This window comes from Triturus cristatus, chromosome 2_1, assembly GCF_964204655.1.
Source record: "Triturus cristatus chromosome 2_1, aTriCri1.1, whole genome shotgun sequence".
Classification (NCBI taxonomy): domain Eukaryota; kingdom Metazoa; phylum Chordata; class Amphibia; order Caudata; family Salamandridae; genus Triturus; species Triturus cristatus.
The window spans coordinates 1,128,574,188-1,128,601,162 of NC_140581.1; the positions used below are offsets into that span (position 1 = coordinate 1,128,574,188).

General features: G+C 40.6%; 1 protein-coding gene across 5 annotated transcripts in view; it reads left to right on the top strand.

Moving 5' to 3' along the window:
- Positions 1-26,975, top strand: part of MAPK10 (mitogen-activated protein kinase 10) — a 948,252-nt gene that overhangs the window by 502,513 nt on the left and 418,764 nt on the right. For all 5 annotated transcript variants that reach the window (XM_085636553.1, XM_085636554.1, XM_085636551.1 and 2 more), the window contains one exon: positions 5,095-5,264. In XM_085636553.1, the coding sequence (XP_085492679.1) occupies positions 5,143-5,264 (122 nt within the window). In that variant the 5' untranslated portion in view covers positions 5,095-5,142. Of the gene's footprint in view, positions 1-5,094; positions 5,265-26,975 lie in introns of those variants that run through there.

Sequence of the window (26,975 nt, forward strand, 5' to 3'; positions counted from 1 at the left end):
TAAGAAAAGAAAAACAGTGTCTCAAACACGACGTGTGCTTTAGCACACGCTGTGTTTGAGACTCTGCTTTTCTTTATTGTGCACAGCTGCGGGGCTGATTGTGACCCTTTGAGATAGTATTCTTGTGAACTGCAGCGCACACGGGCGCTGCAATTAACATGAATACTAGTTTAAAGGGTCACAATCAGCCTCGCAATGATTGGCAGGTTTTGTGCTTTTAAGTGTCTTTACTCGTGAAAGATTGCGAGAATGTTCTTCTGTGCATTCGTCATGGAACGTCCGCTTCATCCCCTCGCTGTGTTTCTATCACACAGTACCTCCTGTGGTGCACAGATGCTACATGCTTTTGTTTGGCTAAAGTGCCATTCTGGCTGGAAAGTCAACTTGGCAACTCTGGTCTAAACTGCAGAGACGGGTAAAAGTAAAGGCCTGTGCTAGTAACTATAATAATAAATGAGGAAATCCTAATCCAAAAATGAATCAGTGCGTGTGTGCCATCAGGACTGAGCATAATCTTTACCACAGCTGGCTCGTCACTTTCCTCAAAAGAAAGTGTTCTGAAATCAGGTTAGTGAGACTATACTATCCCAGGAATGTCTTCCACAAACACCCTCCTTTACAGGACAAACACCCCACAAGCTGCCTGCATAAAACAATAATTCAATTGTTTGAACAGTTGTTCATGCTATTGCTTACAACTTATGGAAAGTGATATTCATTTTGCGAACAGTTCAGATCGGAGGACAGTCAACACAGAGCCATTAGGTTTTCAATTAACTGAACTCCTCTAACAAACCAAAGGCTATCATTTTGTGGAAGACAGCTTCCTTACTGCAGCTTAGTAAGGGAGGAGGTGAGGTTGCTAGGTTCCCCTTTTTTTTTAAACACATGAACTGCGTTTTGTCCACATTCATTTAACACATCGGAAAAGTTGTAGTTGTGATAACTCATGGCTTGGCGAATGCAGGGACCTTTCTGACATTCCCTTTGCAGATTCAAGTAGGCAGACATAGATACACTGAACCTTTGTGAATAAAACAAGGCGCCAGCAGATTTCAACACAGCATCTTACATCGCTTCACATGAATAGAGCACAAATTCACAACGCTGTCCCTGCCATCACCGTTTCTATAGGTGGGCAAAAAATTCTGCTTCACAGAGCCTGGAGGACACCACAGATACATACAGGAAATTAAAGGTGGATGAAGTCATGGAATTGTGAAACATAAGGGCAGGATATTGGTTGGAAGGCTTAGATTGGTGATACAGGGCATTTTAAGAAAGGTCAACTTGTCTCCCATCTTGGACACTTCACATCCAGAACTAATTTCTAAATGGGCTTTGCAGACAGAAGTGGCTAATGTTGTGAAAACCTGAAATAAAAATTGAAAAAAATAAAAAAATAAAGAATTGTGTGGTAATTGGGGAAGCATCAGGCCTATAATATGTTCTGCTCCAGCAGTGACTGGCTTCATGGCCAGTTTGCTATTGCGGTCTTATTGCAACAACTGGGCAACAAAGGCGGGGATGGATGGTATCACAGAAAGTGAGTGATGCCCCCATCTACATGCCACACTTACTAAAGCCAAAAAGGATCCATAAATAAGTGAACAAGAAACACACACTCCATCCATGCAAGGTAAATGCCTAACCCCAAAGCATACAAAGAAGGGAAGGGACAGACTGCTTGGCCACAGCGCCGGCTCTGTGAAACAGAATTTTCAGCACAGACCTCTCATCACAGTACCCCACCCAGCATTTATTAAATATAATACATTGATCAATCCAAATAACTGACTAACTTAGCCACCACTACTTTCATATTTCACTATACTAATTCAACACTAATCCTTATGGGTTCCAGAGTAGCGTGCTACTCGCCAAAAAAAGCGTTTCAAAACCCCATCAGGGGTAGCAAGTGCTATATAAATACAAACCTCTTTCCCTCTTCTATCCCGCCATCTATGCTTCTCTGTCCAAATAACTGAATAACATATCCACCACTCGAATTACTTCATATTTCACTATACTAATTTTCAACACTAATACTTTATGGGTTCAGGAGTAGCGTGCTACTCGCCAGAAAAGCGCTTCAACACTCATCAGGGGTAACAGGTGCTATATGAATGCAAACCTTTCTTCCCCTTCTATGCCTCCGCTATCCTTCTCACTCCAAATAACTGACTAATATGTGTGGAAATGCGCCGTATTTTCAGTTTTTTAAGCAAAAGTTAGGAGGGATATTTGGCGCTGGACACACGCGCAGTCTGGTTCCTGGCGCACATAGCCATGGCTGCAGCGCACAGAGACCCTACTCTGCTGCACACAGAGGACAACAATTAGAGGGAACATTGGTCACCACACATGGCTGTTCACCTTGACTTACGGCAGCTGACATGCAGGTATGAATTACCGTGCTGGGGGGCGTTGGTGAAAGACACCTTCAACGTCTCCATAGTGCTTTACATTTTCTTTCCCAGAATCCTGTAGCAAGGATTTCTGGAATACATCCTCCCCTTTCCAAGATGGCCACCTTACCATTAATTGCTATGAAGTGATTCCTAAACCAAAATGACTTATCTCTTTCTCCTTGCGTCCCAAAACATTTCCCCCTGTTGGTGCAGTTCCTCGCTCCTGATTAATTTTGGGGCTTCCTGGTTCTTCGGTCATTTAGTTCCAGCTCCTGGCATATCTTATATATCGTGAAGTCTCCTGCTCCTTGGAGTGTTGCCTCCTGTCCTTGGGTTTCTATTGTTAGCTGTAACCTGGCTGTTATCTAGGAGTTTTTTTTAACTTCAGGCTTTTCCATCTATCCAGGGCTCTTCTGAAAGGCATCATGTGCTTACTCCTTCATTTATCAGTGGCATTATGGCTACTGGAAGGGGTAACTTCTGGCAGACCAAGCCTGTGTAAAGACCTAGGCCTCTTGACCTTCCTGCAGTCAGAGGTTTCTCACTAGGATTCTGGCTTATGACAGAAGGTTGCATGCTTATACCCAGTGCTAGCCTATGAATGGGAATGCCCTCTTTTTCTAACCTTCTCCCTTTCCTGTGTTCAGCTCCAAACTGTCTATGGGTACATATGCCGGCAGGCCTAGGTGTGAGCTGCATGTGTCAGTGGCAGGGGAGGCAGCTTCAGAAGATTGGAAGTCGGTAGGCACAGTTCTCAGACTAACCTTTGAAGCTCAGGAAGGTCTGAGTAAAAACCCCCAGGCCATCTTGCACAGGAGAAGAGGCACCCTGCCCCACACCCGAGGCTTTATATCCCCATCTATGGAAGTAATACACATCACACCAAAGAACAGCTGGACACTGGCTGAAAGGCACATTTGGTTTAGGCACAAAAATGCCAACTTTCCAAAAGTGACATCAATAGAAGCTGAAATCAGACTTTAACATTAACTAGTATTTTAATTTACATTTCAAATAAATAGAAGAATCATTTGTCTATCTGTTATCAAACTGAAGTTACCACTTATTAAGTGCACTAAGGTATTGTTTGATAGACTAGCCAAAGTGAAAAAACGCCTTTAGGAGTGTTTGCACTGTCAGGACATACAACACTTAAGTGTGTATGTACTATATTTTAATGCCATGCACCCTGACCAAAGAGCCATTAGGGCCTGACTTGTAAGTACTAAAAAGGCAGGTTTAGGCCTGGCAAAAGGTTAATCGACCCTTGAAGCATCAAATTACATGTCCTTGCACTGTGACAGCAATAAATTCTACACACCAAATGCCATTCAGATATTGCTGTTTGAAGACGTGACTATTTTTAATTATCTAGTTCGTAAAATAGTCACAGCTCAGGAGACAAATCATGTAATTTGTGAGCTGAAGTGGATTTGCTTAACTCATTACACTTATTAATCAATAGACCTCCGATGAAAGGCACAGGTACATTTTGTGCACACTAATGAAAAGGCACCTGCGCACCCCTAATCACTGTGCTTTAAACTTGCATACAACATGTTATCTGGCCCCAGATGTCATCAAAAAACTATAATGAGGTAAACCATTTCCACCTTTATGATGTACTCCAGTAAAGCGGCCCTCTAAAACAGAAAGACAAGATACATGATTTGAGGGTTTCGTATTTCGGCGTTATGAAAGGAAACCTAAGACCAGTGCTTAACTTGAGCCAGTGGTTTCTGGTGCTCAGCAACAGCACTTAACTGTCAACACTCGCACTTAAGACAGTCTGCCACATGGTGGTGCTGTCAAATTTTGAAATGAGAACAACAGTTGTTTTGCAGTTCAATTTACAATAAAATGATTAAATACCTGCTGCCCCACCCATACTTATAGCTTTGGGTGGAGTGGATTAGTCTTAATTGCCATATTTGTAGAAGTGCTATATTTAGTAGTCACATTTCTACTGTCATTGACAGCGCTGACAGGAGCAATGGGTGATGCAAGCTGCAGTGGCCTCCTGACAAGGGCCCTGGCACTTATTCTTTAACTAATTAAGCACTGCCTTAAACCATTGCAATAATCCAAAAAGCTGTGGTTTATGCTCAAGAAATCTGTTCCATATTATTGGATGAATCCAAAAGCCAGGGTTATATTTCACACAGCACAACTGGTGCAGTGCAAATTCTCACCGTAATTTGCTGCAACCAGTGTGAAAAAAACTTTTGTACTAAGTAAACCCTGCAAAAATACAACTTTTTGTGAGATTGTGGAAATCTAATTTTTGCTTGGTGTCGTTGGTGGAAATGTCTGTTTTTGAACTGATAGGCTGGAACAACTGGTCGGTCAGTGCACATTTTATTTTTCTGGTGGTGAATTGGCGCAAAATTGAAAAGCAACATTTCTGCACTTTGTAACCTGGTTTGGAGTGTCTCAGTGGTTGTATATATATATTTTTTAATTTACAAGTGTATTTTACAAATGGTTTTCATTTTTGTTGCGGTCGCCTACAGTGCATGCGCATTTTATCTTATTGGTCATGGTCGTGTGGGGTGGACAGTATTTTTCAAGCATTGACACCTACAGCGTGGCAAGAAATATTTATAAAAACGACTTTAATTCTGCGGAAACCTATTCATTTTTTGGGCTGAATTTGTATTTTTCTGTTTTTCGTGTACCACAGGGATTCGGGAAACAAGTGGATGTGTCATACATCGCCAAACATTACAACATGAGCAAAAGCAAAGTTGACAACCAGTTCTACAGCGTGGAAGTGGGTGACTCGACCTTCACAGTCCTTAAGCGCTACCAGAACCTAAAGCCTATTGGCTCAGGAGCCCAGGGTATAGTTTGGTGAGTCTGGGTTATGCTACTTTGACTTTATTGGGCCATTGATTGGAGGCATTGATTGTTTGAGAGAACCTGCTTCACCACACAACTGCAGTCAATATTTTCCAACTTTTGGATAGCTTAAGTGGGACTTATTTGATGTAATATAAAGAAGTTGGTGCAAATCTGCACTGAGGTTTTGCACTACCTATCGAGTGTGAAAAAAAAAATATAAAATAAAACACTCCAACACCGGTTTTAGTATTGAAAAAGGAAAGCACGCAGATCTCCGATTCCACAGTGGTTTATTACAGACCCCCTACCCCTCTAACAAAAAAACAAAACAAAAAAAAATATATATATATATATATATATGTATACATATCTGTGTGACAAATGAGAAAAAGGTTTATGCCCTGAGTGGCCAGTACAAAAATGATGTTTTGCAGCGGTCAGTGAGTCTAAATGTCAGTGCAAGCAAATTTCAGTATAAAAAAACACGAGCGTCAGTGCAATCTGTGCAAAACAAACATTTTGATGCAACATTCTGTTACAATGTCTGAAATCTTGACAATGAGTCTCAGCCCATTTTGCATTGAAATTTACAGGCTCTTTATCATTGTCATGCATCGCAAATTGTTTTCAAATTTACAAGGCGACTGAAAAGATTCTGTTTAACTTCAGCTTACCATCTATTGTGAGATACTCATCAATTGTACTGGTGAAAAGAATGAGCACGAGATTCTGTGCTACCGGTGCTTCTGAACTTCCGGGGATACACCCCTGGGAAGAGAAGGCCAATCTTTTGCAAATGGACTTGATCGTTTCCCAAAAGGATCTGATTAACCTGATCAACAATGGCATAACAATAGCCCCTGCATCCCTCGTGGAGCAGGGGGGCCCCCTCTGGCACTGTACATGGGCAGGCCTGATAGCTCCTGACTGGGTCCGGAGTGTGGGGGCCCGCTCCATGCACTTTGCAGGCGGGACCCTCAAGTTTCGGTACGTCACTGCTGATCTACCAGGACACTGCCCTGCTACTGGACTTAGTAAGACTCCCAGGGTGAGCGTGTGCTTGAAGCAAGTGTTCTTTTTCTAAGAGTGGGTGAGATAAGAGCAGCATAACAGAATTCCATCCAAAATGGTTTAAAGTGATACGGCTCCGCAAGTGTGCCTCTTCTGTATTGGTAGGATGGAAGATCATGCAGTTGTGGTCTCTGGCCTTTTCTGGGGATGTGGGGTGAAGGCAGTGCTTAATCTGTAAAATTATAAATACCGGCATCCAAAGATTTGTGAATATGCCCATGGCAGGTACTATCAACGATTGGGGTGTCGAATTCCAAGGCTGAATAGTCTTGATTCCATCTAATGCTTCTTTAATCCACCACCACACACTCCCTGACTTTTAATCTTACTCATGCAGGTACTTTTTCATCCCTACTGTCTCCCTTTGTGACTGATTTCCTCATGACTCTGCCTCCTTCTTTCCCCCTTTTCACTCTGTAGCACCGGATCAAAGTCTGTTCAGAAAAAATAAGCCTTGTACCCCAACAATAAGTGGCGGTGATGCCCACCTGCAATCACCAGCTCAAATTAAGCACTGGGTTGACCAATCATTAGCTCATGTGCATGAGGGGCATATTTCCCTTCTTGCAGTAGTGCACTTCTCATATTTTGCATTGTTTTTGTCATTTTCCCCACATACACTTTTTATAATTGACAGATCCTTACTAGTCAGGCCAGTTTCCAAGCTTCGTGTCAGGTACACTCCACAGGAAAAGAGATTGCTCTTCTTTAGGGAAGGAAGCAGAAAGGGAAGTTTGATTGACTGGTTCACTTTTATACTTTTTCTAGACCAAAAGCTGACTCTTCTGAAAGAAACTATGAGAAAGATAAAATGAACATTCAGTGAGTCTGGAAATTTCAAACAATGTCACAGTATTTTGCTGCTCTGTGAACCGTGGCGCTATGAAATAGGACTAATGGACTTAGTGTCTTGTAATGATGGTTGCCACCAGTAAAATGCTATTCAAATTTCAGAATTCTATTGAAATGCATTGGAATGGATGAATAATGTAGAGGATACAGCAGATATATGACCATTGTTTAATGCCAAACAAAGAAAAAAAGAGGTGCAGTTGACAGACTTGAATGGATGGTTACTTTAGAGCTATTTTCTTTGGGAATTTTTCATTTAACTCTGCATGTGGTCATACATTTTGGGCCTACTTACAAACTGCAGTACGTAAAGTATTACTACCGTAGTGCTAGTCATGAGCGACAAAATGCTATTCATTAACTTATGTGTGGAGACCTCTGCCCCCACCACTCCTATGTCACTCCTCAGTGTTTGTGCAGAGATCGCCACTTCGTGTGCAGGTACGTTTCATTAGTAAATGTAGGAGGGATGGAGAGAGGAAGGAAAATAGGAAATACTTACAAAAAATAGAAGGGAGTTTGGGGGATAAGTAGGAGTTTAAAGAAGGATATGCACCTATAAACACCAACCCACAAAAGAGTAAGCCCATTGCTATACTCAAAGTACAGGGCCTATTCACAAACAGCATTTTGTAGTGCTACAAAATGTACTACAAAATACTATTCACAAACCTAGGAGTTGAGGGTACACCTCTGCTTCTCCTACACTTCTATGTACCTATCCGTATACCTACAAAATAAAATTCTATTTATGAAGTTTAAATTAAAAAGCTATTCACACTTAAAGTAAAACACTTTAATGTCTTTATTATGCATTAATAATTAATACACGTGATGTAAAGATTTTATTAAAAATAATGTTTTAATATTTTAATAATCTTTATTGGGACATTACATTTTAACTGCAAAGTTATTAAACATTTTATAATTACATTAGAAATATAGTTTATTTGTTACATTATTTTGAACAATAAATCATATTTATTTATGTGTTTAAATATTTCAAGTAATTGAATTTAATTAGGCATTATTTTCTAAGAAGTTTTATTTTATGTTCCTAACTGTCATGCCTGCTGCTGCCTTCAGCCGTTGTCGTAGTGCGGCAGGGGAGGAGCATCTAATGAATAAAATGGTCATCGACGTACAGGGTGTTGCTTGGCCTTCTAGTTGTTTTCAGCCAGTAGCTTCCTGCCGGCGCTTCACCTACCTTCACTTCCGGGTCATCCTCGCCAGTCGCAGCGTCCTCTGTTAGCTCCTTGGTGTGGGCTACATTCCATTTTGGTACGTCGGGCCGTTTCCTCAGAGTGAACTTCTCATTCTCTTGGATACAAATCCTGTGAAGAAAAAGAATTACAAACAAGTATCAAGTTCCTACAGATCCTGTTTGGATATCGGGCTTCGCATGTCTTGCATGATCTGTTTCAAGTTCTATACTTATCTGACTCTGAGCTCTGTGTAACAGGTACTCTGGATTCAGGAGAGAGATGTGTTTTATCTTGCTTATCTAAAGGAACCACAGAGAAACTAACATTACTATTTATCACATCTAAAATGGTTACTTATGTACTGTTACATTTAACTCATAGCATTATCCCTTGCTGTTGCTTAAGGCTTTTTCTTTTTTTTTCTTTTGGTGTTGTATACATTGTTACATGGCGGAAACAGAGGTGCATGTAGTAATTGCACTGTACCTGTATATAATTTGTTTTTTCTTCTTATATTTGATTTTCCGGCCATGTCCTATGAGCCTAAAATAGGAAGACATAATTAGTACATTAGTGGCGGCTCCTCCACTAAGGCGGAGGAGCGTCATCCTACTGCCTTTCAGCAGTGGAAAAAAGGAAAATAACTTGATGTTATCATCATTTTATTTTTCCATGCTGAGCCAGATTTGTAGGGCTGGGCTGCTCTGCTCACAGTTAAAGACCGAAGAGGGCCCCTGAAAATTGAATAGGGAAAAGCAAACCAGAGATAATACCATTCACAGTAACACATAACAATAGCTTCTCCTAAGCATTTGAAACATGAAAAATTCCTTAAATGTTTAGAGTCATAAGTCAAACCAGCTATTAGTCCCCCATCTGAGTGCCGAACCACGGCGCTCAGACCAAGCTCGACACTGCTAACAGCAGCGTCACGATTGGCTTGGGGTGCATGTATGCTTCCTGCTTCTGTTCAGGCCAGATGCGGAGAGACTACGGAGGAAGGACGCGGTGACGATGTAAGTTTAATATTATTTTTATTTTTCTACATCCTCCACTGTAATACACAAGGTATGCTATAATCATTGTATGATTGACATTTCATGAAATTCTATTGTGACTTCTATTACATATACACCAGTTATTTTTTCCTTTTTATATTTAGATATGTGATATTTCCAGTTGACAACTATATATCCACACTTAGAGAGAAGAGGGGGGTCATACAGGTACTAAGCCATTTTCAGAGAACCCTACTTGATAGGGAGTGAAAGCAACACACATATGGGCATTGGTACTATGCACTCCTTTGATTCTCTTGCACAGGAGGAGTCTTAGAGAGGCCATGTTAGACACAGGCACTACAGCACAGTCTTCATTTGATGTTCTCTTTTTTCACTTTTCTTCACCTCTTCCCCTTTGATCTGGATTGGCTTTGACTACTGTTGGTTATCTTGGTTGATAGGGAGGTTGGGACCTTGCATGGTTGCCTCCTCTCACTCTCGTGGAAAATCCAGAGGAGAACCTGACAGAACGCCAAGCCTATGCAGCAGAGCTTCTGCCTGGGCGATATGGAGGCATGAGGTATAACTTTAGCAGACCTGGCCCAAATGGTAGGCAATTTAAAAAAAGAAACACAGGCATTGTCTCAAAGAGTTGACACATTACAAGGTTTGGGGGCTGCTTGAATCAGTGGACAAATGCCAGGACCAAGCACAGGGGCTTCAGGTGGCACGTTTCCCACATCCACCACCACCGGGATTAAAATGAGTTCAGGAGCATCAGTTATGCACGTCACTACTCCTCCCTCTATTCTGTTAGCACCTACCGAAAGATTCACAGGGGATCCTCTGAAGTTTGCTTTTTTTATGAACCAGTGTCAATTGTATTTTATGTGCAAAGTGTCCTGTTTCCCTACCGAACAGTCAAAGGTAGCTTCTTTTTTAATCATACTTAGGGTGCATGGTGGCCACATGGGCCATTCAAAAAGTGGAACTAAATGATCCCTTGTTGTACAACTATGGTGCCTTAAAACCTGAATCAAAAAAGTTTGTTTGATTGTCACTCCTTAATGCAATCAGTATACACAGAGCCACTAAATTTGCGGCAGGGTAACAAGGACCTTATGGCTTATATCGCCAATTTCAAAAGGTTAGTTGTGGAAGCAGGTTGACCTGAAGCTAAACGAAGTTCTTTGTTCTACAAAGGCTTGAGAGATGAGTTGAAGGATCTATTAGCTCAAGGGTAGATCCCCCCTGAATCCTGAAGCAGCTTAATAGACTGAGTGGTTAAGCTTGATCATCATCTTACAGAAAGACATAGAGCTAGAGCATGTACTGATACAAAGATGTGTGTGTATAGAGAAAGAAAACCAGAACCAGAAAGAAGCATAGAAGGACCTATGCAAATAGTTAGTTCAAAAGGACCATTAAGTGAGGACAAAGACATCCAGATATGAAGTTGTGTTTATATTGAGGCAAAAAAGGTCATGTTTTATGTGACTGTTCTGTGAAGCCAAAAAAATGAGAGGACTCAGGGAAACTAATGACACAAGACCTGCTGGAATAAGTTTTTCGGGTTGTCCTACTGTTACAGTCTCAAAATTATTGGCACAAGTCACTTCTAGTGTTTAATTAACAAGGGGACTCAATTGTAATTGGTTCAGGGACCTTGGGTAGTAGTATGTTACAATTACAAAATAGTCCCTGACAGGGTAGATTCACACAGAAAACAATGAATATAGGCCTGAAATCAGTTCTATATTAAAGCTGTCCAGTCGGACAGAGAATTGAATAATGTATCAAATCACATAAAACACAAGAATAAAGTGGGACACAATCCTGCGTCCAAAACTACATATATAACAAAGACACAAATGAATAGAAATTCACAAATTCAGAAAAAGACTCAGGCAGGACAAACAATGCTTGTAACTTGTATAAAGAAATGCAACAAGCAAACAATATGTAGAGACGCCGTTACACATCAGTAATTAATTCAATTGCATTTACGGTGCATATAAGGTCGAGGACGTTTCGATCCCATAAAAACAATATTGGGATCATCATCAGGACGTAAAAATTACATGCCTGAGGGAATTTTAGCCTGAAAGACAATAGTAAAAGGTAGAAGGGACTAAAGAAAAATATGTAGATCAAAAAGACTTTAGAAACAATAGTCTGTAACATAGTGCTAGTGAGAGTCAAAGGGGGTACAACTCTTCCATTCGGACATCATGTACTAGGTGTTGATACAATACACATGCTGGGTGAAAATTGGTAAGAAACAACAAAGTCGAGGTGCAGCAATGGATCAAGACCATAAAATGTTACGGCGTGGGTGCCACGGGTGAAATGGCATTCTTGGATACAAGTGTTATAATGGCGTGAGTTGTGATGGGCTAAATTGTTTCTAACGTAGCTTACCAAGTGTAAAAGCAGGGGGCAAGCAATGAGGCAATTGCGAAAATGCCAGGAAGGGGTTACTGCGGTCGCATGGAGGTACGTTAGATCGCTCGAGCATCTTGGTGCTGGTAAAAATAAACTGATTTCAGGAATAGCCACCAATTGTATGGTCTAAAACCAATACGGGCATACGTTAACTCTTACCATAGCAAAGGAGGTAGGGTGGGATTGGTGCCTTTCCCAATTGAAGGTACTGGTATGGAGAGGCACAGTAACCTAGTAAGAAGAGAGAAGGCGCACAGACAGTGAGAGTGCTGCAGGGGTAGGCACGTGAAGGATAAAAATGCCAGCTGCTGAAGGGCTTACCTAATTACACGAATAGTGGCAACCAATCCAATTTGGAAATATATGAAAGGTACTGTGAGTCATGCAACAATGATGCGAGTACTCCTGAGCCGGTATATGCATATCCATCATCATTTTTTTGTGCGCACCCAGGTGTCTTGGGGTAGCACTCTACCCATTTGAAGATATTGATTAACTCTGGTGGTAGCAGGAATTTTATGGACATAGCATTGGCTAATCAATTTGGTATCCCAAACTTGGCTAAGGGTATGGTAGATAAAGTTAAAAGTATAGACAGAAGTGCTTTAAAGTCAGGGCCTATTACCCATTCCACAGAGGATTTGTTGCTGCAATTACAGGATACCCATAAAGAAATAGTGCGTTTTGATTTGATTCAGACTCCTCAGTTCCAAGCGATAACCAGAATCCCTTGGTTCGACAAGCACATTCTTTTTTTTTTTTTTTTTGTCCTCATCTCACCATATAGCACCTGCAATATGCAGCAGTAAGCCATCCTTTTGGACCTGTTCTCCCCCAGGCATCTGCGTTTTGCATTAGCTATAGGCCTACCCAGGCCAACTTCTTTTGAAGCTAGGTGTAATCATAGGACCTGGGGGAACTAGATCAATCTCAGGTTTCTGCCCCAGGTTACAAGTGGTGCCCAGATACTAAGTTCCATACCATCCAAATGTCCAAGATCAAGTTGGGCAGCACTGAATGAAGCCCTCAACCATTTTTCATACAGTGGGGGTAATGGATTTTTCCACAGCTTACATATCTCCCTTCTGGCAATAAGAATTAAATACATAGTCAGACCTTTTTGTGATATTGACATCCAGTTCATCAGATCGTTATCGATGCCAAAAATTACTAACGGCAGACTCATATTGATCTTGACTTTAAAAATGGCATGGAGTGCATATCCCACTTGCTGCCAAAAGGCCCGTAATTTCCCACAGTCAAAAAAAATGTGTAAATCATCTGCCGGGGAGAATTCACATCTTGGGCATTTTGCAGATACAAGAGGAGCAAACTTAGCTATTTTCTTGGGAGTATAGTATAACCTGTTGATAACATAAAAATGGTTCTTTTTTAATGAAGCTGGTTTAATGTATTTGTATAATGTAAGCAATGAAGATTCATATAGCTCTGCAGCAGCACTATCCAGGACTGACAAATTCCAAACCGACTGTTGTGGAGGAGACTTAACCTCATCAGTTTCCAAAAGTCTTTTATACCAAAGACCTGCCTCTTTTTTAATAGGATTTATGTTTTGGAGAAGAAGCTCAATTTCCCAGTTTCCGCCTATATGTTCTCTCTCTGCAGTGAACCAAGAAACCAATTGGAGGTATTTGAACTTTGAAAATGAGCTACCAATTCGAGACTTTAACACCATCCATGGATGGACCCCTTCTGAGGACATAAAATCAGCCCAGATCATAAGACCAGCATCTTTTATAGGTTTCGCAAGGCTGTCCTTCAGACAATCGGGCAGACCGGGGGAATCCCAAATGGGAGCAAACTCTGAATAATAACAGATCCCCCACATTTCCCTTATTTTATACCACCCGTTTAAGGCTGTTTTTAATATCTTCAGACAAACCTTTTTAAAAAACCGTGGTGCTCCAAATTTGTACAAGAACCCCTCTCCTCCACCTTCGAAGGTAGTCATTTCTTTCAGAATCTTCCCCCAATTGGAATCTCCCGGAGAGATAAGTAACGCCCGAACATTTTTAAATTGAAACGAGTGGGAATACCATAACAGATCAGGAAGAGCAAGGCCTCCCTTCAGAAGTTTTCGCCTTAGCGTCTTCCAGGAGAGCAGTATATAGAGTTAAATAGTTCACACATCCCCGGAACTAACTCATTCTGTAGTATTTTATATATTTCACCCGGGAGGGCAGCAGTCCCTGCAGCTTTATTACTCTTAACCCTGCTAATATGTAGTTTTATTTCTGACTCTGATATGTGAGCATCTATAGAGAGTCGGGTGCTTTCAGTCAAAGTGGGTATTTTTTTGAGTTGTAACCACTTTTGAATATTATCAGAGTTTGGTATAGACTCCTCTCTATATAGGTCTGAGAACAGGGAAACAAGACATCTCTGCATATCCTCCCATTTTCCTGAACTCCCCCCACTCTCATCAATTATTAGTTCACTGATATTGTTTTTAGCGCGGTCTGCCCTGGCTTTCCAGGCTAAAATAGCCCCTGCTTTTTCGCCGTATTCAAAATGTTGCATATTTTGGACGGACCACTGTGCCTTGATTTTTGTTTCTAATTTTCCTCTATAGACCTGCCGTAGATGATCGAGATCTTTATAGAGTTGTTTTATTTTTTCATTAGAGTACTGGGGGTTATTTATCCTTTCATCCTCCAGTTTGCTTATTTCATTTTCCAAGTTTTTAAAAATTAATGTTTCTTCTCTATTTTTTGAACAAATCAAACTGTGGAGTTGACCTCGTAGGTTTGCTTTAAAAGCATCCCAGACAAAATCCAAGGAAGTGGAGCCCAAATTTAAACTGAAATAATCTACTGTAGAGGCTTTAAGAGCATTAATAATATCAGTGTTAGAGAGCATTGCTCTTTTTAATGTCCACCTGGGACTAGGGGTACTCCTACCCCCTGGATATGAGAAGGGAAAAAAAATAGGAGCATGGTCCGAGAGGATAGTGGGTAGGATCGAAATATCAAGAATGTTCTCCAGGACAGTCCTATCAGCTAATAAATAGTCAATTCTTGAAGAATGACCATATTTCTTGCTGAAAAAGGTAAAACCTGTCTTATCTCCTTGCTTTACCCTCCAAACATCAGCTAAACCGAGCTCAGGCATCATATTGATCATCCCACGGCGAATATTAGGGTTTCCAACATAATGACTGTTATTAGATCTATCCCGAACGGGGTTTAGTAAAACATTGAAGTCACCACCAATAATAATTGGGGAGGTGGTTTCTGTTAGCTTAGCCTGTAATTTATAGATGTATGCTGGATCATCGAGGTTTGGCCCATAGAATGATGCTATAGATAACTCCCGCCCCTCAATTTCGATCTGTGCAATAATCCATCTACCTGACTGGCCTGAGGAGGCTGATTTGACAATTATTCCAGTGCCTGCTCTAATTAGAATAACCACCCCTTTAGTATGGCCTACCTGTTCAGATGAATAGAATGACTCAACCCATCGGAATTTACTGAAAGAAGCCCTACTTTCCAAGAGATTCAAATGTGACTCCTGGAGAAGGAAAACCTGAGCCGTCGTTTGCTCAAGGAATTTCATTACCAATCTAAGCCTACGAGGACATCTAAGTCCATTAACATTCCATGAAATGAAATTGATAGGTCTATTCATTGTAATTCCCCCTTAAATGAGCTTTATTCAGATAATCCATACACTGCTTACTTATAGCTAAATTTACCAATTTGCCTTGAGAATGAGGATATTTTTTTCTTTTTCCCCCTTGCAGCCCCACCCGTGCTCCCCATCCCTCCACACCCTCCCCTTACCCCCGTGCCCCTATCTTGCCCCAACGTCCCTACCTTGCTACCCTGGGAAACCCTCCCAACTCTTCTGAGCATAAGCTCTTACGGCAGGATCCCCCTGACACTTCCTTATGTACACAGTAAAGAAAATATTAGTTACCTGATCCCCCTCTAATTAGAATCTCAGCAAGAAATAGGTATGAAATAGGTGGAAGAATGATAGTTAACATTGATGGCAATTATTACAAAGGAGCTTCTCCCTCTTTTCGACTTCTTATTTTCCCGATAAGATCATCTACTTCCTCAACCTGATGTAGATTATACATGTGATTATTCCACATTATACGAAGAAGAGCCGGGAATCTTAATTGAACCTTAACACCGAGAGCGCTTAAAATTGTCATCCTTTTACCTAGCTCCCATTGTCTCGCGGCCGTAATATGGGAAATATCAGACCTAATGGTGAAGGAAAAGGGGCTGGAGTATAAGCTACACTTCACCGGACCTGTTTTCAACGCAAGGGATAAGATTTTCTCTTTAGATGTGTAAGTGAGAAAGTTCACCAGAATTTTCCTCGGTTTTGGCCTTGAAGGGCCCCTTCTATATGGATCTCGGTGAACTCGTTGTATATCAGTAGACAGGTCCAGATCTGGAGCATCTTTAAGGATTGTTCCCTTTAAAAGTGAAATCACAAATTCTTTTATATCGCCACCTTCCAAATCCTCCGGAACATTCAAAATTTTCAAATGATTTTTCCTGGCATGGTTCTCAAGCCGCTCAATGTTGTCTTTTAATTCTCTGTTTTGAAGGGCTAACTTGTCCATTTCGGCGGTGGAGCTATGTAAGGCGTCCTTCAGCTTGGGGATTTCCCCTTCCAGAATATCAGTCCTCTTAGAGACCTCTTCGATCTTTTGCGCCAAGATCTCACAGGAAGATTTAATTTCAGCTTGATTGGTTTCGGAAATTGAAAATCTCCTTCCAATGTCTTCTTTTAATGCTAGTAATATATCCGCTAGCGCCCCAACTCCTTCATTCCTATTCCTAGGAGCTTCACCTTCAGGCAGATGGGGTATTTCAGCATCGGACGTCGGTGTTATCACTGAGTCGGATCTCATTGCTGATTTAGCAGTTCCTGGAAAAATCTCCTGATTTCCACAGCTATCCGGACTACCTTGGATTTCTTGAGTTTCTAAAACCGAATATCTGTTTGACACACTAACACTAACCGAGGGGTAAATATCCTGAATATCTGGAGGGGGGATTTCACTACCTCCCTCAGCTAGGGTCGACTGGGTGTCGTTCTCAGGAGATAAGGGCGAGGATGATTTTGCAGGTCGTTTACTAGGGGAAGCCATAGTGGTTTTACTATTTAGTTCCTTGCCTCTGTCTAAGGGTTTAGATAGCACCTTGTAGAAAGACTTTAAGGAGGGAGTCACTCTGACCTTTGACGCAGGGGCTTTCTTTGCCCTCCCTCTTCCTTTCCCTCCTTCTCCAGAGAGGTTCTCCGTGGTCGCTTTTTTCTCTCCCTGCCTAGCAGAGATTTTAGCCTTAAGAGCTAGAGGAGCGACATTAACGGGGTAAACAGGATCCGTGTTTAAGTTCAACCTTGCAGCTCGATTGCGTAGCGTGTATCTACTAACTGGAGTTATAGCATTAACATTATCAATGCTTAAGGTAGTAGAGTCCTGCTGCAAGGTAATGCTACACCAGGCACTCTGAAGGCCACGCCCCCTGCTATCCATACACTCTCGGGGTCTAGTATTCAAAGGAATAATTCTCCCTGCTTCCTTAAGGGCAGCCCCCCCCTTATATGGACAGTCACCAGAAGTCAAAGAGGCCAAAAGTATATTATTCAGGGGGTCGGGTTCCTCAAGTTCATTTGTAGGGATAGCCTCACCTCGAACCTTCCGTTTTCCCCAGCTCACCGACCCGCTCTGACACCAGGTCCCCCTCTCCCACTCGCCGTTACCAAACTCGCTTGTTCTGTCTCTGCCGGGATTAGCCCGGAACTGGAGACCCGAGGCGCACCTTCTCCACTCCCGTAGAGCGCCGCCCAGCCTTAGCAGCGAAATCCCCGGAGGCTCCACACCTCCCAGAGCCGCAAGCACCATCCAGGTAAAGGCAAAGGCGAATTATATTTTCCTAGATAAGGAGCGTTTTTCGAAAAAGGTTCGTAAGGCGGAAAGAACACATCTTGCTGAGTTTCATGAGGGTTCAGGAGCGAGTGTCAGGAGGAGCTCAGCCACGGCCGTTAGCTTCCGGCCGCCATGTTTCCCCCTCTTGCGTCGAGAAACAGAGGCTTCTCGACAAGCACATTCTTGACATCAATTGGACTAAGCACACCCTGACTTTTTGATCTGCTTTTTCTCAAAAGCATTGTAAATTTGGTACAACTGTTATTGGTTCTCAGAAGGAGGTTGTGGCAAGAACGGAAGTTGCTACTCCAATTATGCTTCCATGTAACCAGGACCTCGCAGAGTTGTTCGATAAGAAAAAGGCTCAAATTTCTTATAGTAGGATATATATGCCTTGACTGAGAAGGAGAATCTCCATCTACATGACTACATTGATAAAATGCTTCAGTTTTGGTTTTATTAGACCTTCCCGCTCTCCTGCCTCTTCGCCTTTGTTTTTCATGCTCAAGAAGGAGGAGAGCTTCGTGCATGCATTAACTTTTGAGCCCTTACAAATGTGACCATTAAAAATCATTACCCTTTACCACTGATACAATCATTGCTAGATCAGATCACGAATGCTAAATTCTTCACTAAAGTAGACTAAGAGGACTAAGAAGAGCATACCATTTAGTACATGTTAGAGAAGGAGACAAATGGAAAACAGCCTTTCATACAAAATTTGGTTTGTACAAATACTTGGTCATGCATTTCAGCCTCTGCAATGCTCCAGCTGCTTTTACATTTTTCATTAATGAGTCATTGGGGGATTTCTGGATATATACACAGTAGCCTATATCAATGACATTTTGATATATTCCTCCTCTACACAAGAACATGAAAAAGTGGCAGAGCCATATTACAAAAGTTGAAGGAACACCAATTGTTTGTCAAGTTAGAGAAATGCAAATCCCATGTCCCCTCTATTTCCTTTTTAGGTTATGTTTTGTTAGCACAAGGGATTAGCATGGATTCTCAGAAGGTAATGGCTATTACACTATAGAAATCACCCCAGTCAGTTAACCAAGTGCAAATCTTTCTGGGGTTCACTAACTTCTACTGTCACTTTTACTAGCGCTCCTGTTCTGCAACTCCCTGAGCCCACTCAACCATCTATTGTGGAAGCAGATACTTCTCAGGTAGGTGGGGTTTTCTCCCAAAGAGATAAGAAGACTATGTAATTACAGCCTGTCACATTTTTCTCCCATAAATTGAGTCCTACAAATACAAACTACTCAGTGGGTGATAGACAATTGTTGGATATAAAGAGGGCTTTTTATGAGTGCCAACATTATTTATTGGGTGCATTACATATTATCACTGTCCTGACTGACCACAGAAACCTGATTTTTTTTAAAATCAGGCTGAATTCTGTCTATGCGGCAATTGTGCTCAACTCAATTCAATTGTAACTTTATTCGCTTATTAAAACAAAAACAACTATAAAAGTAGAGATAAAATCACATGTTTAAGAAAATAAATTCATCCAATAAAACACAGTAATTACAATAATGTCATCGCAAATCAGGATATTATAGATTTCCGAAGTTTAAAAACACTTTTAAGAAACGCAGAGATAGATACGACAGTTAAAATGTTATCTAATCTTAAAACAGCTAAAAAGGCAGGGCGACAACGATTTACTTCCATAATCTTTAGTATCGGCACAATCCATCATCGCCTAGGTATTAAATAAAATTTACAGAAGAAAAGAATATGAATGTCTGACTGCTCAGACAAATCATCACATGGGCATTTATTTAGATGTTTCGACCAATTATTCATTTTAGGGAAACTAAGTGACCTGAATAATAAATTTAATCTAAAACGAGTTAGTAAATACCTCTCATAATCACTCATTTGTAACATAACATATGGCTGCATTTCGCTTGTAATCGTTATTAGCTGGTGTGCGACCACCGTTTTTTTAAACATTTCAGTGGCGGTTCTGCACTCTCCCAAGTATTTCATACACTTTTCCTTCAGGCCTTTTCTAGGGATATCATGCAAAAAAGAAGGATCATCGTAATAATCTGCCAGACCTATAGCCATAAGAAATTTCTTCACATAGCTTAACCATCCAACCTTGCCGCTATTATCTAGCCTCATCGCATCAATCAAGGTTGTACGGTTAAATTCGCATTCCTCGGTGATCCAGACCCTATGACATAACAGAACCGGAGTGACCTTTATGATATCTTCTAGATATGGTTCCCCCAGATCAACGTGGGAAACATATGTGGAAACACTTTCTGGAACAGCTAGAAGATATTTCATGATAATGTTTTCTACCGCCTGCAACAACTTCACATTTGCGTATCCCCACAGTCCTGCGCCATATGTGGCGATCGAAACACAGGTTGCTCTATAAACCGTTAACAACTCCCCAATTGGTTTCCTGCCCATCTTATTACTAAACAATTTTTAAAGCCATTATTGATTTACAAAACAGTAACCTTCTTGTCTTGATTGCATTATTCCATAAACCATTGTGGTCAAATAGAACGCCAAGGTATGGAAAGGTTGGAGTAAAATCAACTGGGCTAGAAGCAATAAAAACTGCCTTTCTCCTTCTGTTAGCCCCAGGGCCACATGTCATACAGAAGGTCTTTGAGCAATTTATCCTCAAGTCAAGGCCAACCATAAAGTCAGAGAAGGAAGTGACTATAGTTTGTATGGCCAACGGTGTCCTACCCATGAGGACCGCATCATCGGCATACAATAACGCTGGGACTGATCTTTTTCCCACCATCGGCATGTCCTTGCATTCCTTTAATAATATTCTTTCGACGTCATTAATATAAAGCGTAAAGAGAAAAGGGGCCAGGACACACCCTTGCCTCACTCCCCTTGCAATACTGAATGGTTCTGTACATTCTCCATTTTTTCCATACCTGACTCTGGCACTTGCCCCTGAATAAAGTTCTTTGACAAAATGTATGATCGATTTTTCTACCCCTAATTTCTCGAGAATCTGCCAAAGTTTACGCAATCAAACGCTGACGTCAAGTCAACAAAAGTTAAAAACATGCTGCCACCCTTTACTTTGGTATATTTTTCTATGAGGACATGCAAATTCAGGCACTGATCAATGGTGCTCAGGCCTTTCCTGAACCCATACTGTAAATCACTAATTATTTTATGTTCATCAGCCCATGTTTGAAGTCTGTTTAAAATTACACGGCCGAAAATCTTAATGGTGGAGTCTAAAAGCGATATTGGGCGATAACAGTGACAACTTGCCCTATCACCCTTCTTAAATATCGGAACGATTATAGACTCACACCAAGAAGGTAGAAGACCGGAACGAGATGTAGCATTGAAAAGTTGGGTAAGAATCGGACCCCAGAGGTCGGTGTTGTTTTTATATAAGTCCACCGGAACCCCATAGGGTCCAGGTGCTTTTCCCCCCGGGCTTGCTTTTAAACTTGCAATTACCTCCACTAAGGAAATGCCCGGGTCCAGAGTAGTCTTCAAATTATGGGAGTCCTCCCAGATATCTTCCTTTGCTAAGATGTCTTCCCCATGACTCACCATAGTATATAATACTGAATAATGCTTCACCCACTCTGGCTCTGTAATAGCTACTTCTATCCTGGCCGTAGTATTATCGTTTAAAAAGGGGCATTTACTGCTTGCTAAAAGGCAGCGGTATCTCGGCACATAGATGCCTCACACAATGTATCCCAAGCTTCCTTTTTTAAAATATCTTTTCTTTTTTTCAAGGACTTCTTATAAATATTTCTCAATGCCTTCATTAGGATGCGATCTTTATTGGGGGATTTTAAGGCATGTTTGAGGTTACGATAAGCCTTGGTGCAAGCCATATCAAACCAGCTTGTTTGCTTCTGTTTAGGGTTTTTCAGTTCGACCCATAGGCTGTTTTTAATTTGTGTGGCAATTGTTAAAACATTTTTTATATAGTCAGCGTCATCGATATTCCCATCCAGACAAGTATCAAAATTTTGATCACAATTCACAATCAGGTTGTGGAGAAAGTCATCCGGGACTACTTTCGTCCACTTTAAAGAGTAACCATTTTTTCTGTGCATAACAATATTGTCTAGATAAGGTTTACGAGTACAGCTTCCATGTTGAACTTTGGGCATACTCAAAATTTCGAGACTAAGAGGAAAGTGGTCACTCAATGGGTTATCCAATGTACTGGATGCCTGTACCGTTGCCCCTTGTCTAGTAGACATCAATATAAAATCAATCGTTGAGATTACTCCTCTGCCATTAAATATGGGGTAGAAGGGTGTTTCGTGTCCAGCCATTCTATTCACAAAACCCAAGTCACAGTCAAAGATAATTTCATTTAAGAGGTCCTCGCACTTAGTGTGCTCGAAATGACTTAAACTAATGTCATTTTCTAGCATTTCTCCACAGGTTCCTCTTTCTCGTCTTTGACATATTGAACAAATCTCCACCCCATATAACACAGGCATCTTTAGCTCTCCCGCCCAAAGTCATATCACTGTCCATGGTTTTTAAAGTATCATCCACAGCCTCTGTCGGGACGTTATTATAAAAATGTACCAAAATCAAACTAAACGCTTTATCGACAATTATCCTGATTATGTGGTAATACGTATCATTAAAAACTAACTCAATTTTAATGCATTGAAACATATTTGACACATATGTGCAAAGCCCACCTTTGGCCCTGCCGTGGGGAGTACTAATAGCAGGAGAGAAAAATGTTTTAAAACCACATACATGATGTGCCACCGTAGACCAGGTTTCTTGTAGGCTAACAATCATGTATTTATTAACTAAGTTAACCCAATTTTCGTTGCTCAATTTTGACTTTAGACCTGCTATATTCCAATACAAGATTGACCACGTGACATTGTTAGTGTCACTATCCAACGCATCCCTGGGACCTCCAGCCTCTTGCTCAGTCACTAGGGATATGTTCACATCTATGCTACTCTCCTTCAGTATGTCCTCCTCAATCCTAATACTTTTACTGTGTCTAAACCCATCATCCATCTGTATGTTATTTAGACCCTCATTGACATAACCTCCCTTCAATCTGTCATATCCTTGTGTTGATATATGGTTATCGGAGGAAGTATCCATACCCAGTCAATCAACATCCTCCGACCCTTGCAGCATATCGATACGGTTAAATGTAGGTATATCAAACCTGCTTCTGTTGCCGTTCATAGGTACCCCTTGCTTCCATAAGGTTGCTTTCAATGGGGCTAAATATGTAGGCGGATAAAAATGACTCAAATCCAAAGTTTGGATACCACCGTTATATCCCTGGTGGTTCCAATCACAGATGTACCTCACTGCCCGTCTATCTCTAAAGTTGACTATTATGCAGTCACCAGGAAGGTCCTTTAATTTGTGTCCAACCCAATCTACTCTCCGAACTTGTAAGATTTCAGCCTGTATTTTCCCTGGGACGGGTCTATTAGTATTCAACCAAAAATAACCTTATTTTTCAGCTCTAGATAGGTTTTCCTTTTAAGCTCGGGCACCCCAGTCAGTACCACAGTATATGGTGTGGATTGTGGGGGTAAATCAATACATGGTTGAAGAATCTTCGCTTTGGTCTTACTATAATTATCTTCTTTTTGATGTATAAAGTAAAAGTAAATATTCTCATCAACCACCCACAGGGCTTTTAACTCCTTTACCCACTCCTCCTGGACCTTGGCATACAATTTCTATGGATTTTATTGTTGAAGTGCCCAAAACATAACAGGGATACACCACGATTTTGGTTGGTGTGAATCTTTAAACCAAGATGTCCCATTTATCCCTATAAAGGGTTTACCCACTTCTAAAGAACTGTCTGATATATTCTTGCAAAATATTGTACACCTCTATGGTGTCCCATCCATAATCCATTTAGGTCGTGGTTCCCAGTTTTTGGCCAAATTTTGAAGATGGTTCGGTGAAACATTACAGATAGATATTTGATTCTTCTCAAGTCACCATCCTCAGACAGACGGAAAAACAGTAAGGGTAAATCACTGTCTATTCGTGTTGCCAATTGTTACATAATGCCACAGATTGGGATGTTTATTTATGGGCAGCTGAATCCAACTTTAATAATGTCATTCACAGATCTAACAACTTGCACGTTTGTCGGCAATTATGGATTTCAATGTCACTTTTTAATACTTCCTTCCTCTCTCACACCAAGAATTCCTGCAGTTCAGGACTTTGTTGATCACGTACCTGAGATACAACAAACAGTGCAAGAGAATCTGAAACATGCTAAGGAAGTGTACAAAAAGTATGTTGACCAACATGGCCAGCCCAGTCCTGACTACAAAATTGGTGACATGGTGTGGTTGTCCACACAGTACATTGCCTTCAAGGGGTTGTGCAAATTCCAACCTCACTTTATTAGGCCTTATAAAAACCAGAAGAGAATCATTGTGGTTGCAATGAAACTGGAGTTCCCCCCTACATTGTGAATACATCCTGTGTTTCCTGTCTTTTTGTTGGAACCAGTCACTCCTGGAACCCAAGGCCCTTGAGGCCTTCGCCAGTGGTGATTAATGATGAACATGAGTTTGAGGTTGAAGCCATATTGGACTCAAAAATGACAAGGCGTAAATTGCATTATCTCATAAATTGGAAGGGATATGGACCTGAGGACTGCATTTGGGAACCCACCAGTCACGTACATGCCCCTTGTCGAATTTGACAATTCCATCATAGATATCCCCACAAGCCCACACCAGTTGGGGGTTCTATGGGGGGGTGTACTGTCATGTCTGACGCTGCCCTGAGCCATCATCTGAGTGCGGCACGGGCAGAGCATGTAATGAATAAGAAGGGCATTCACGGACAGGAAGCTGCTTGGCATTTTTGTTGCTTTTGGCCTGCGCCCGCGGCAAATCCAGGTGAGAACCTGTCACTACCTCAATTATTTTCTATGGGAGGGTGACAATGTGACACATTTTTTTTTTAGTAACTTACACTTGTAAGTTAGGTGGTTACAGTTTTTGAGTAACTTTACAACCAGATTTTATGAATAGCCAAAAAGCAGTAAAGTTACTCAAAAGTGTAAAAGTAAATTATACATACAAATGTACTTAAAAGTGTAAGTTACCTTTGTGAATAGCCTGTACATAAAAAAAATTACTACAGCCACAAAGGTCGCAAAACTACAGAAAATGTAGTCCAGGCCAGCCATGGAGTAAACCCAGCACCACACATGGCCACTCACAGGCACAGCAGCACCCTCATAGAAAATAATAGAGCCAGGGACTTAAATAAACACTCATTATTAATAGGACTTTCAAAATATATACATCTATATATATCTATATTGAATAAATAATTAATAAATATATTATTATAAAATGTAAAAAAATACTAACTTTTGAAATTAAAAATAATATAAAGGGTTATATAAAAAACTTTTAATAATTGTATACATCATAAATAAACATCATAATTTCACTGTAGGTTAGATTTAAAAAATACATTTTAAGACATATTTAAAAATTACATAAATATAATTTAATTAATTTGCTCACATTTAAGCAAATGTGTAATAACATTGTATTCTATTGGGCCTAGGCTTAAAATAAATATTTGCAATTATTTTACATTAATATTATATATGTGTTATTCCATTTGGCAGAGGTCTCCACCTATATCTGAATTGTTAATGGTAGTAACTTTACAGTTGTAAATCCTAGTGTAGGCGGCTCACCCTGGGGTTGAAGAAATGTAAGTCTACAGCTAGGAATAACTTTAGATTGGAAATAGTGAATAGCAAAAAAACGTGTAAAGTTGTTACTAGGTGCAATAGTAAAAGTACACATAATTAAATTCACATGGGTAATTTACCTTTGAAAATAGGCCTTTAAGTTTGTTAAATAACATGTACAATTCACATTTTCATTTACTCACAAGCCAGGCAATTTAAGACTGAATTTTATGGACACAATAATACTAATAGATGTTTGTGGTGTTTCAGCTGAGAATTAGAATCATCTTTGCCCCTGACCAGATTCAGAAATAAACCAGTCCTAATACCAGGTATTTAAAGTGCAATTTAAGAGTGCTAAACCTGTCATAAACTATAAAACCTTGTTGTGAGATTCATAGCGCCAAAGGCTGAACAGTACTATTGACAAACTGATTATATTTTGGGCATGTGTTATAGCTTCTTCTTGAACACTATGTCAAAAATAAAAAAATAAACTTTAAACTGGAGGAACAGTGGTTAATTATTTCCCTTTCACAAGTAATCCTGCAAATTGCACTTCATCTGTTAAATTTTGAATATTTGTAGAGCACACTATCATATAATTTTACGACATTGTGGATACAACAGTATGTGACTTTTTATGTAGAGCTTCACACCATTGTAAATCAGAATGGTCACTATTATCAAAATTTGTGAACGCGGAAAGACTGAAGACTGAGTCATGACCTGCAGACCACCACATATTTTACCAGTGAGCACTCAACTCGGTGAGCCAAGTGAGTCCAAGATTCCACAGCAGGGGGATCTGTGGTGTGAGTATTTCAAGCATCGCCAGCTTATGTTTTAAATAGTATTGTCTTGAGTGCTTTGTGGAATTCAACATGACACAGCAGAGAGTGAGTTCCAAAACATTTGCACTTTATTGACTGTGCAGCCCCTAGCCAAGCATTTATACCAGTGTTGGAAACTATTCTACTCTCAAAGAATGTCTTTCAAAGACTGTTTTATTTGGGCCGTTGCTGACATGCATAACTTTATCTTTTAAATCAAAGCTCTTAAACTTATTGTACAAACAACTAAACCTGGCTTATTTGTAAAAGCATAAGTCCAGGGGTCTAAAGATTTTATTATGAATCCATGGCTGAATATCAAGGTCACTGAATACCAAAGCTGTCTAGTGCGTGTTCCACACCATGCTTTTTTGTTAATTCACCTTCCCTTTCAGTCTCTTTGTCTCACTTTTGAAGGTTGTTTTTCTTTCCTGTTGTCTCTCTTATTCACTGTCTCCCTACTGTTCTCTTACTCTTTTTGATCTCTTTATTTCTTTTGGTTCTTGGTCAAATCTGCTGATGAAAAATAAATCAAAGTCTACATAAATGAGTACCAGCACTCACAACCTGCAACTTTCTGTGCAAGCTAAGTACTGCAATCAGAAGTGTCTGAATTGTGAGCCTAGACCAGCAGAGGAAGTTCTGTTCAAAGTCAATAACAAGCATTGCA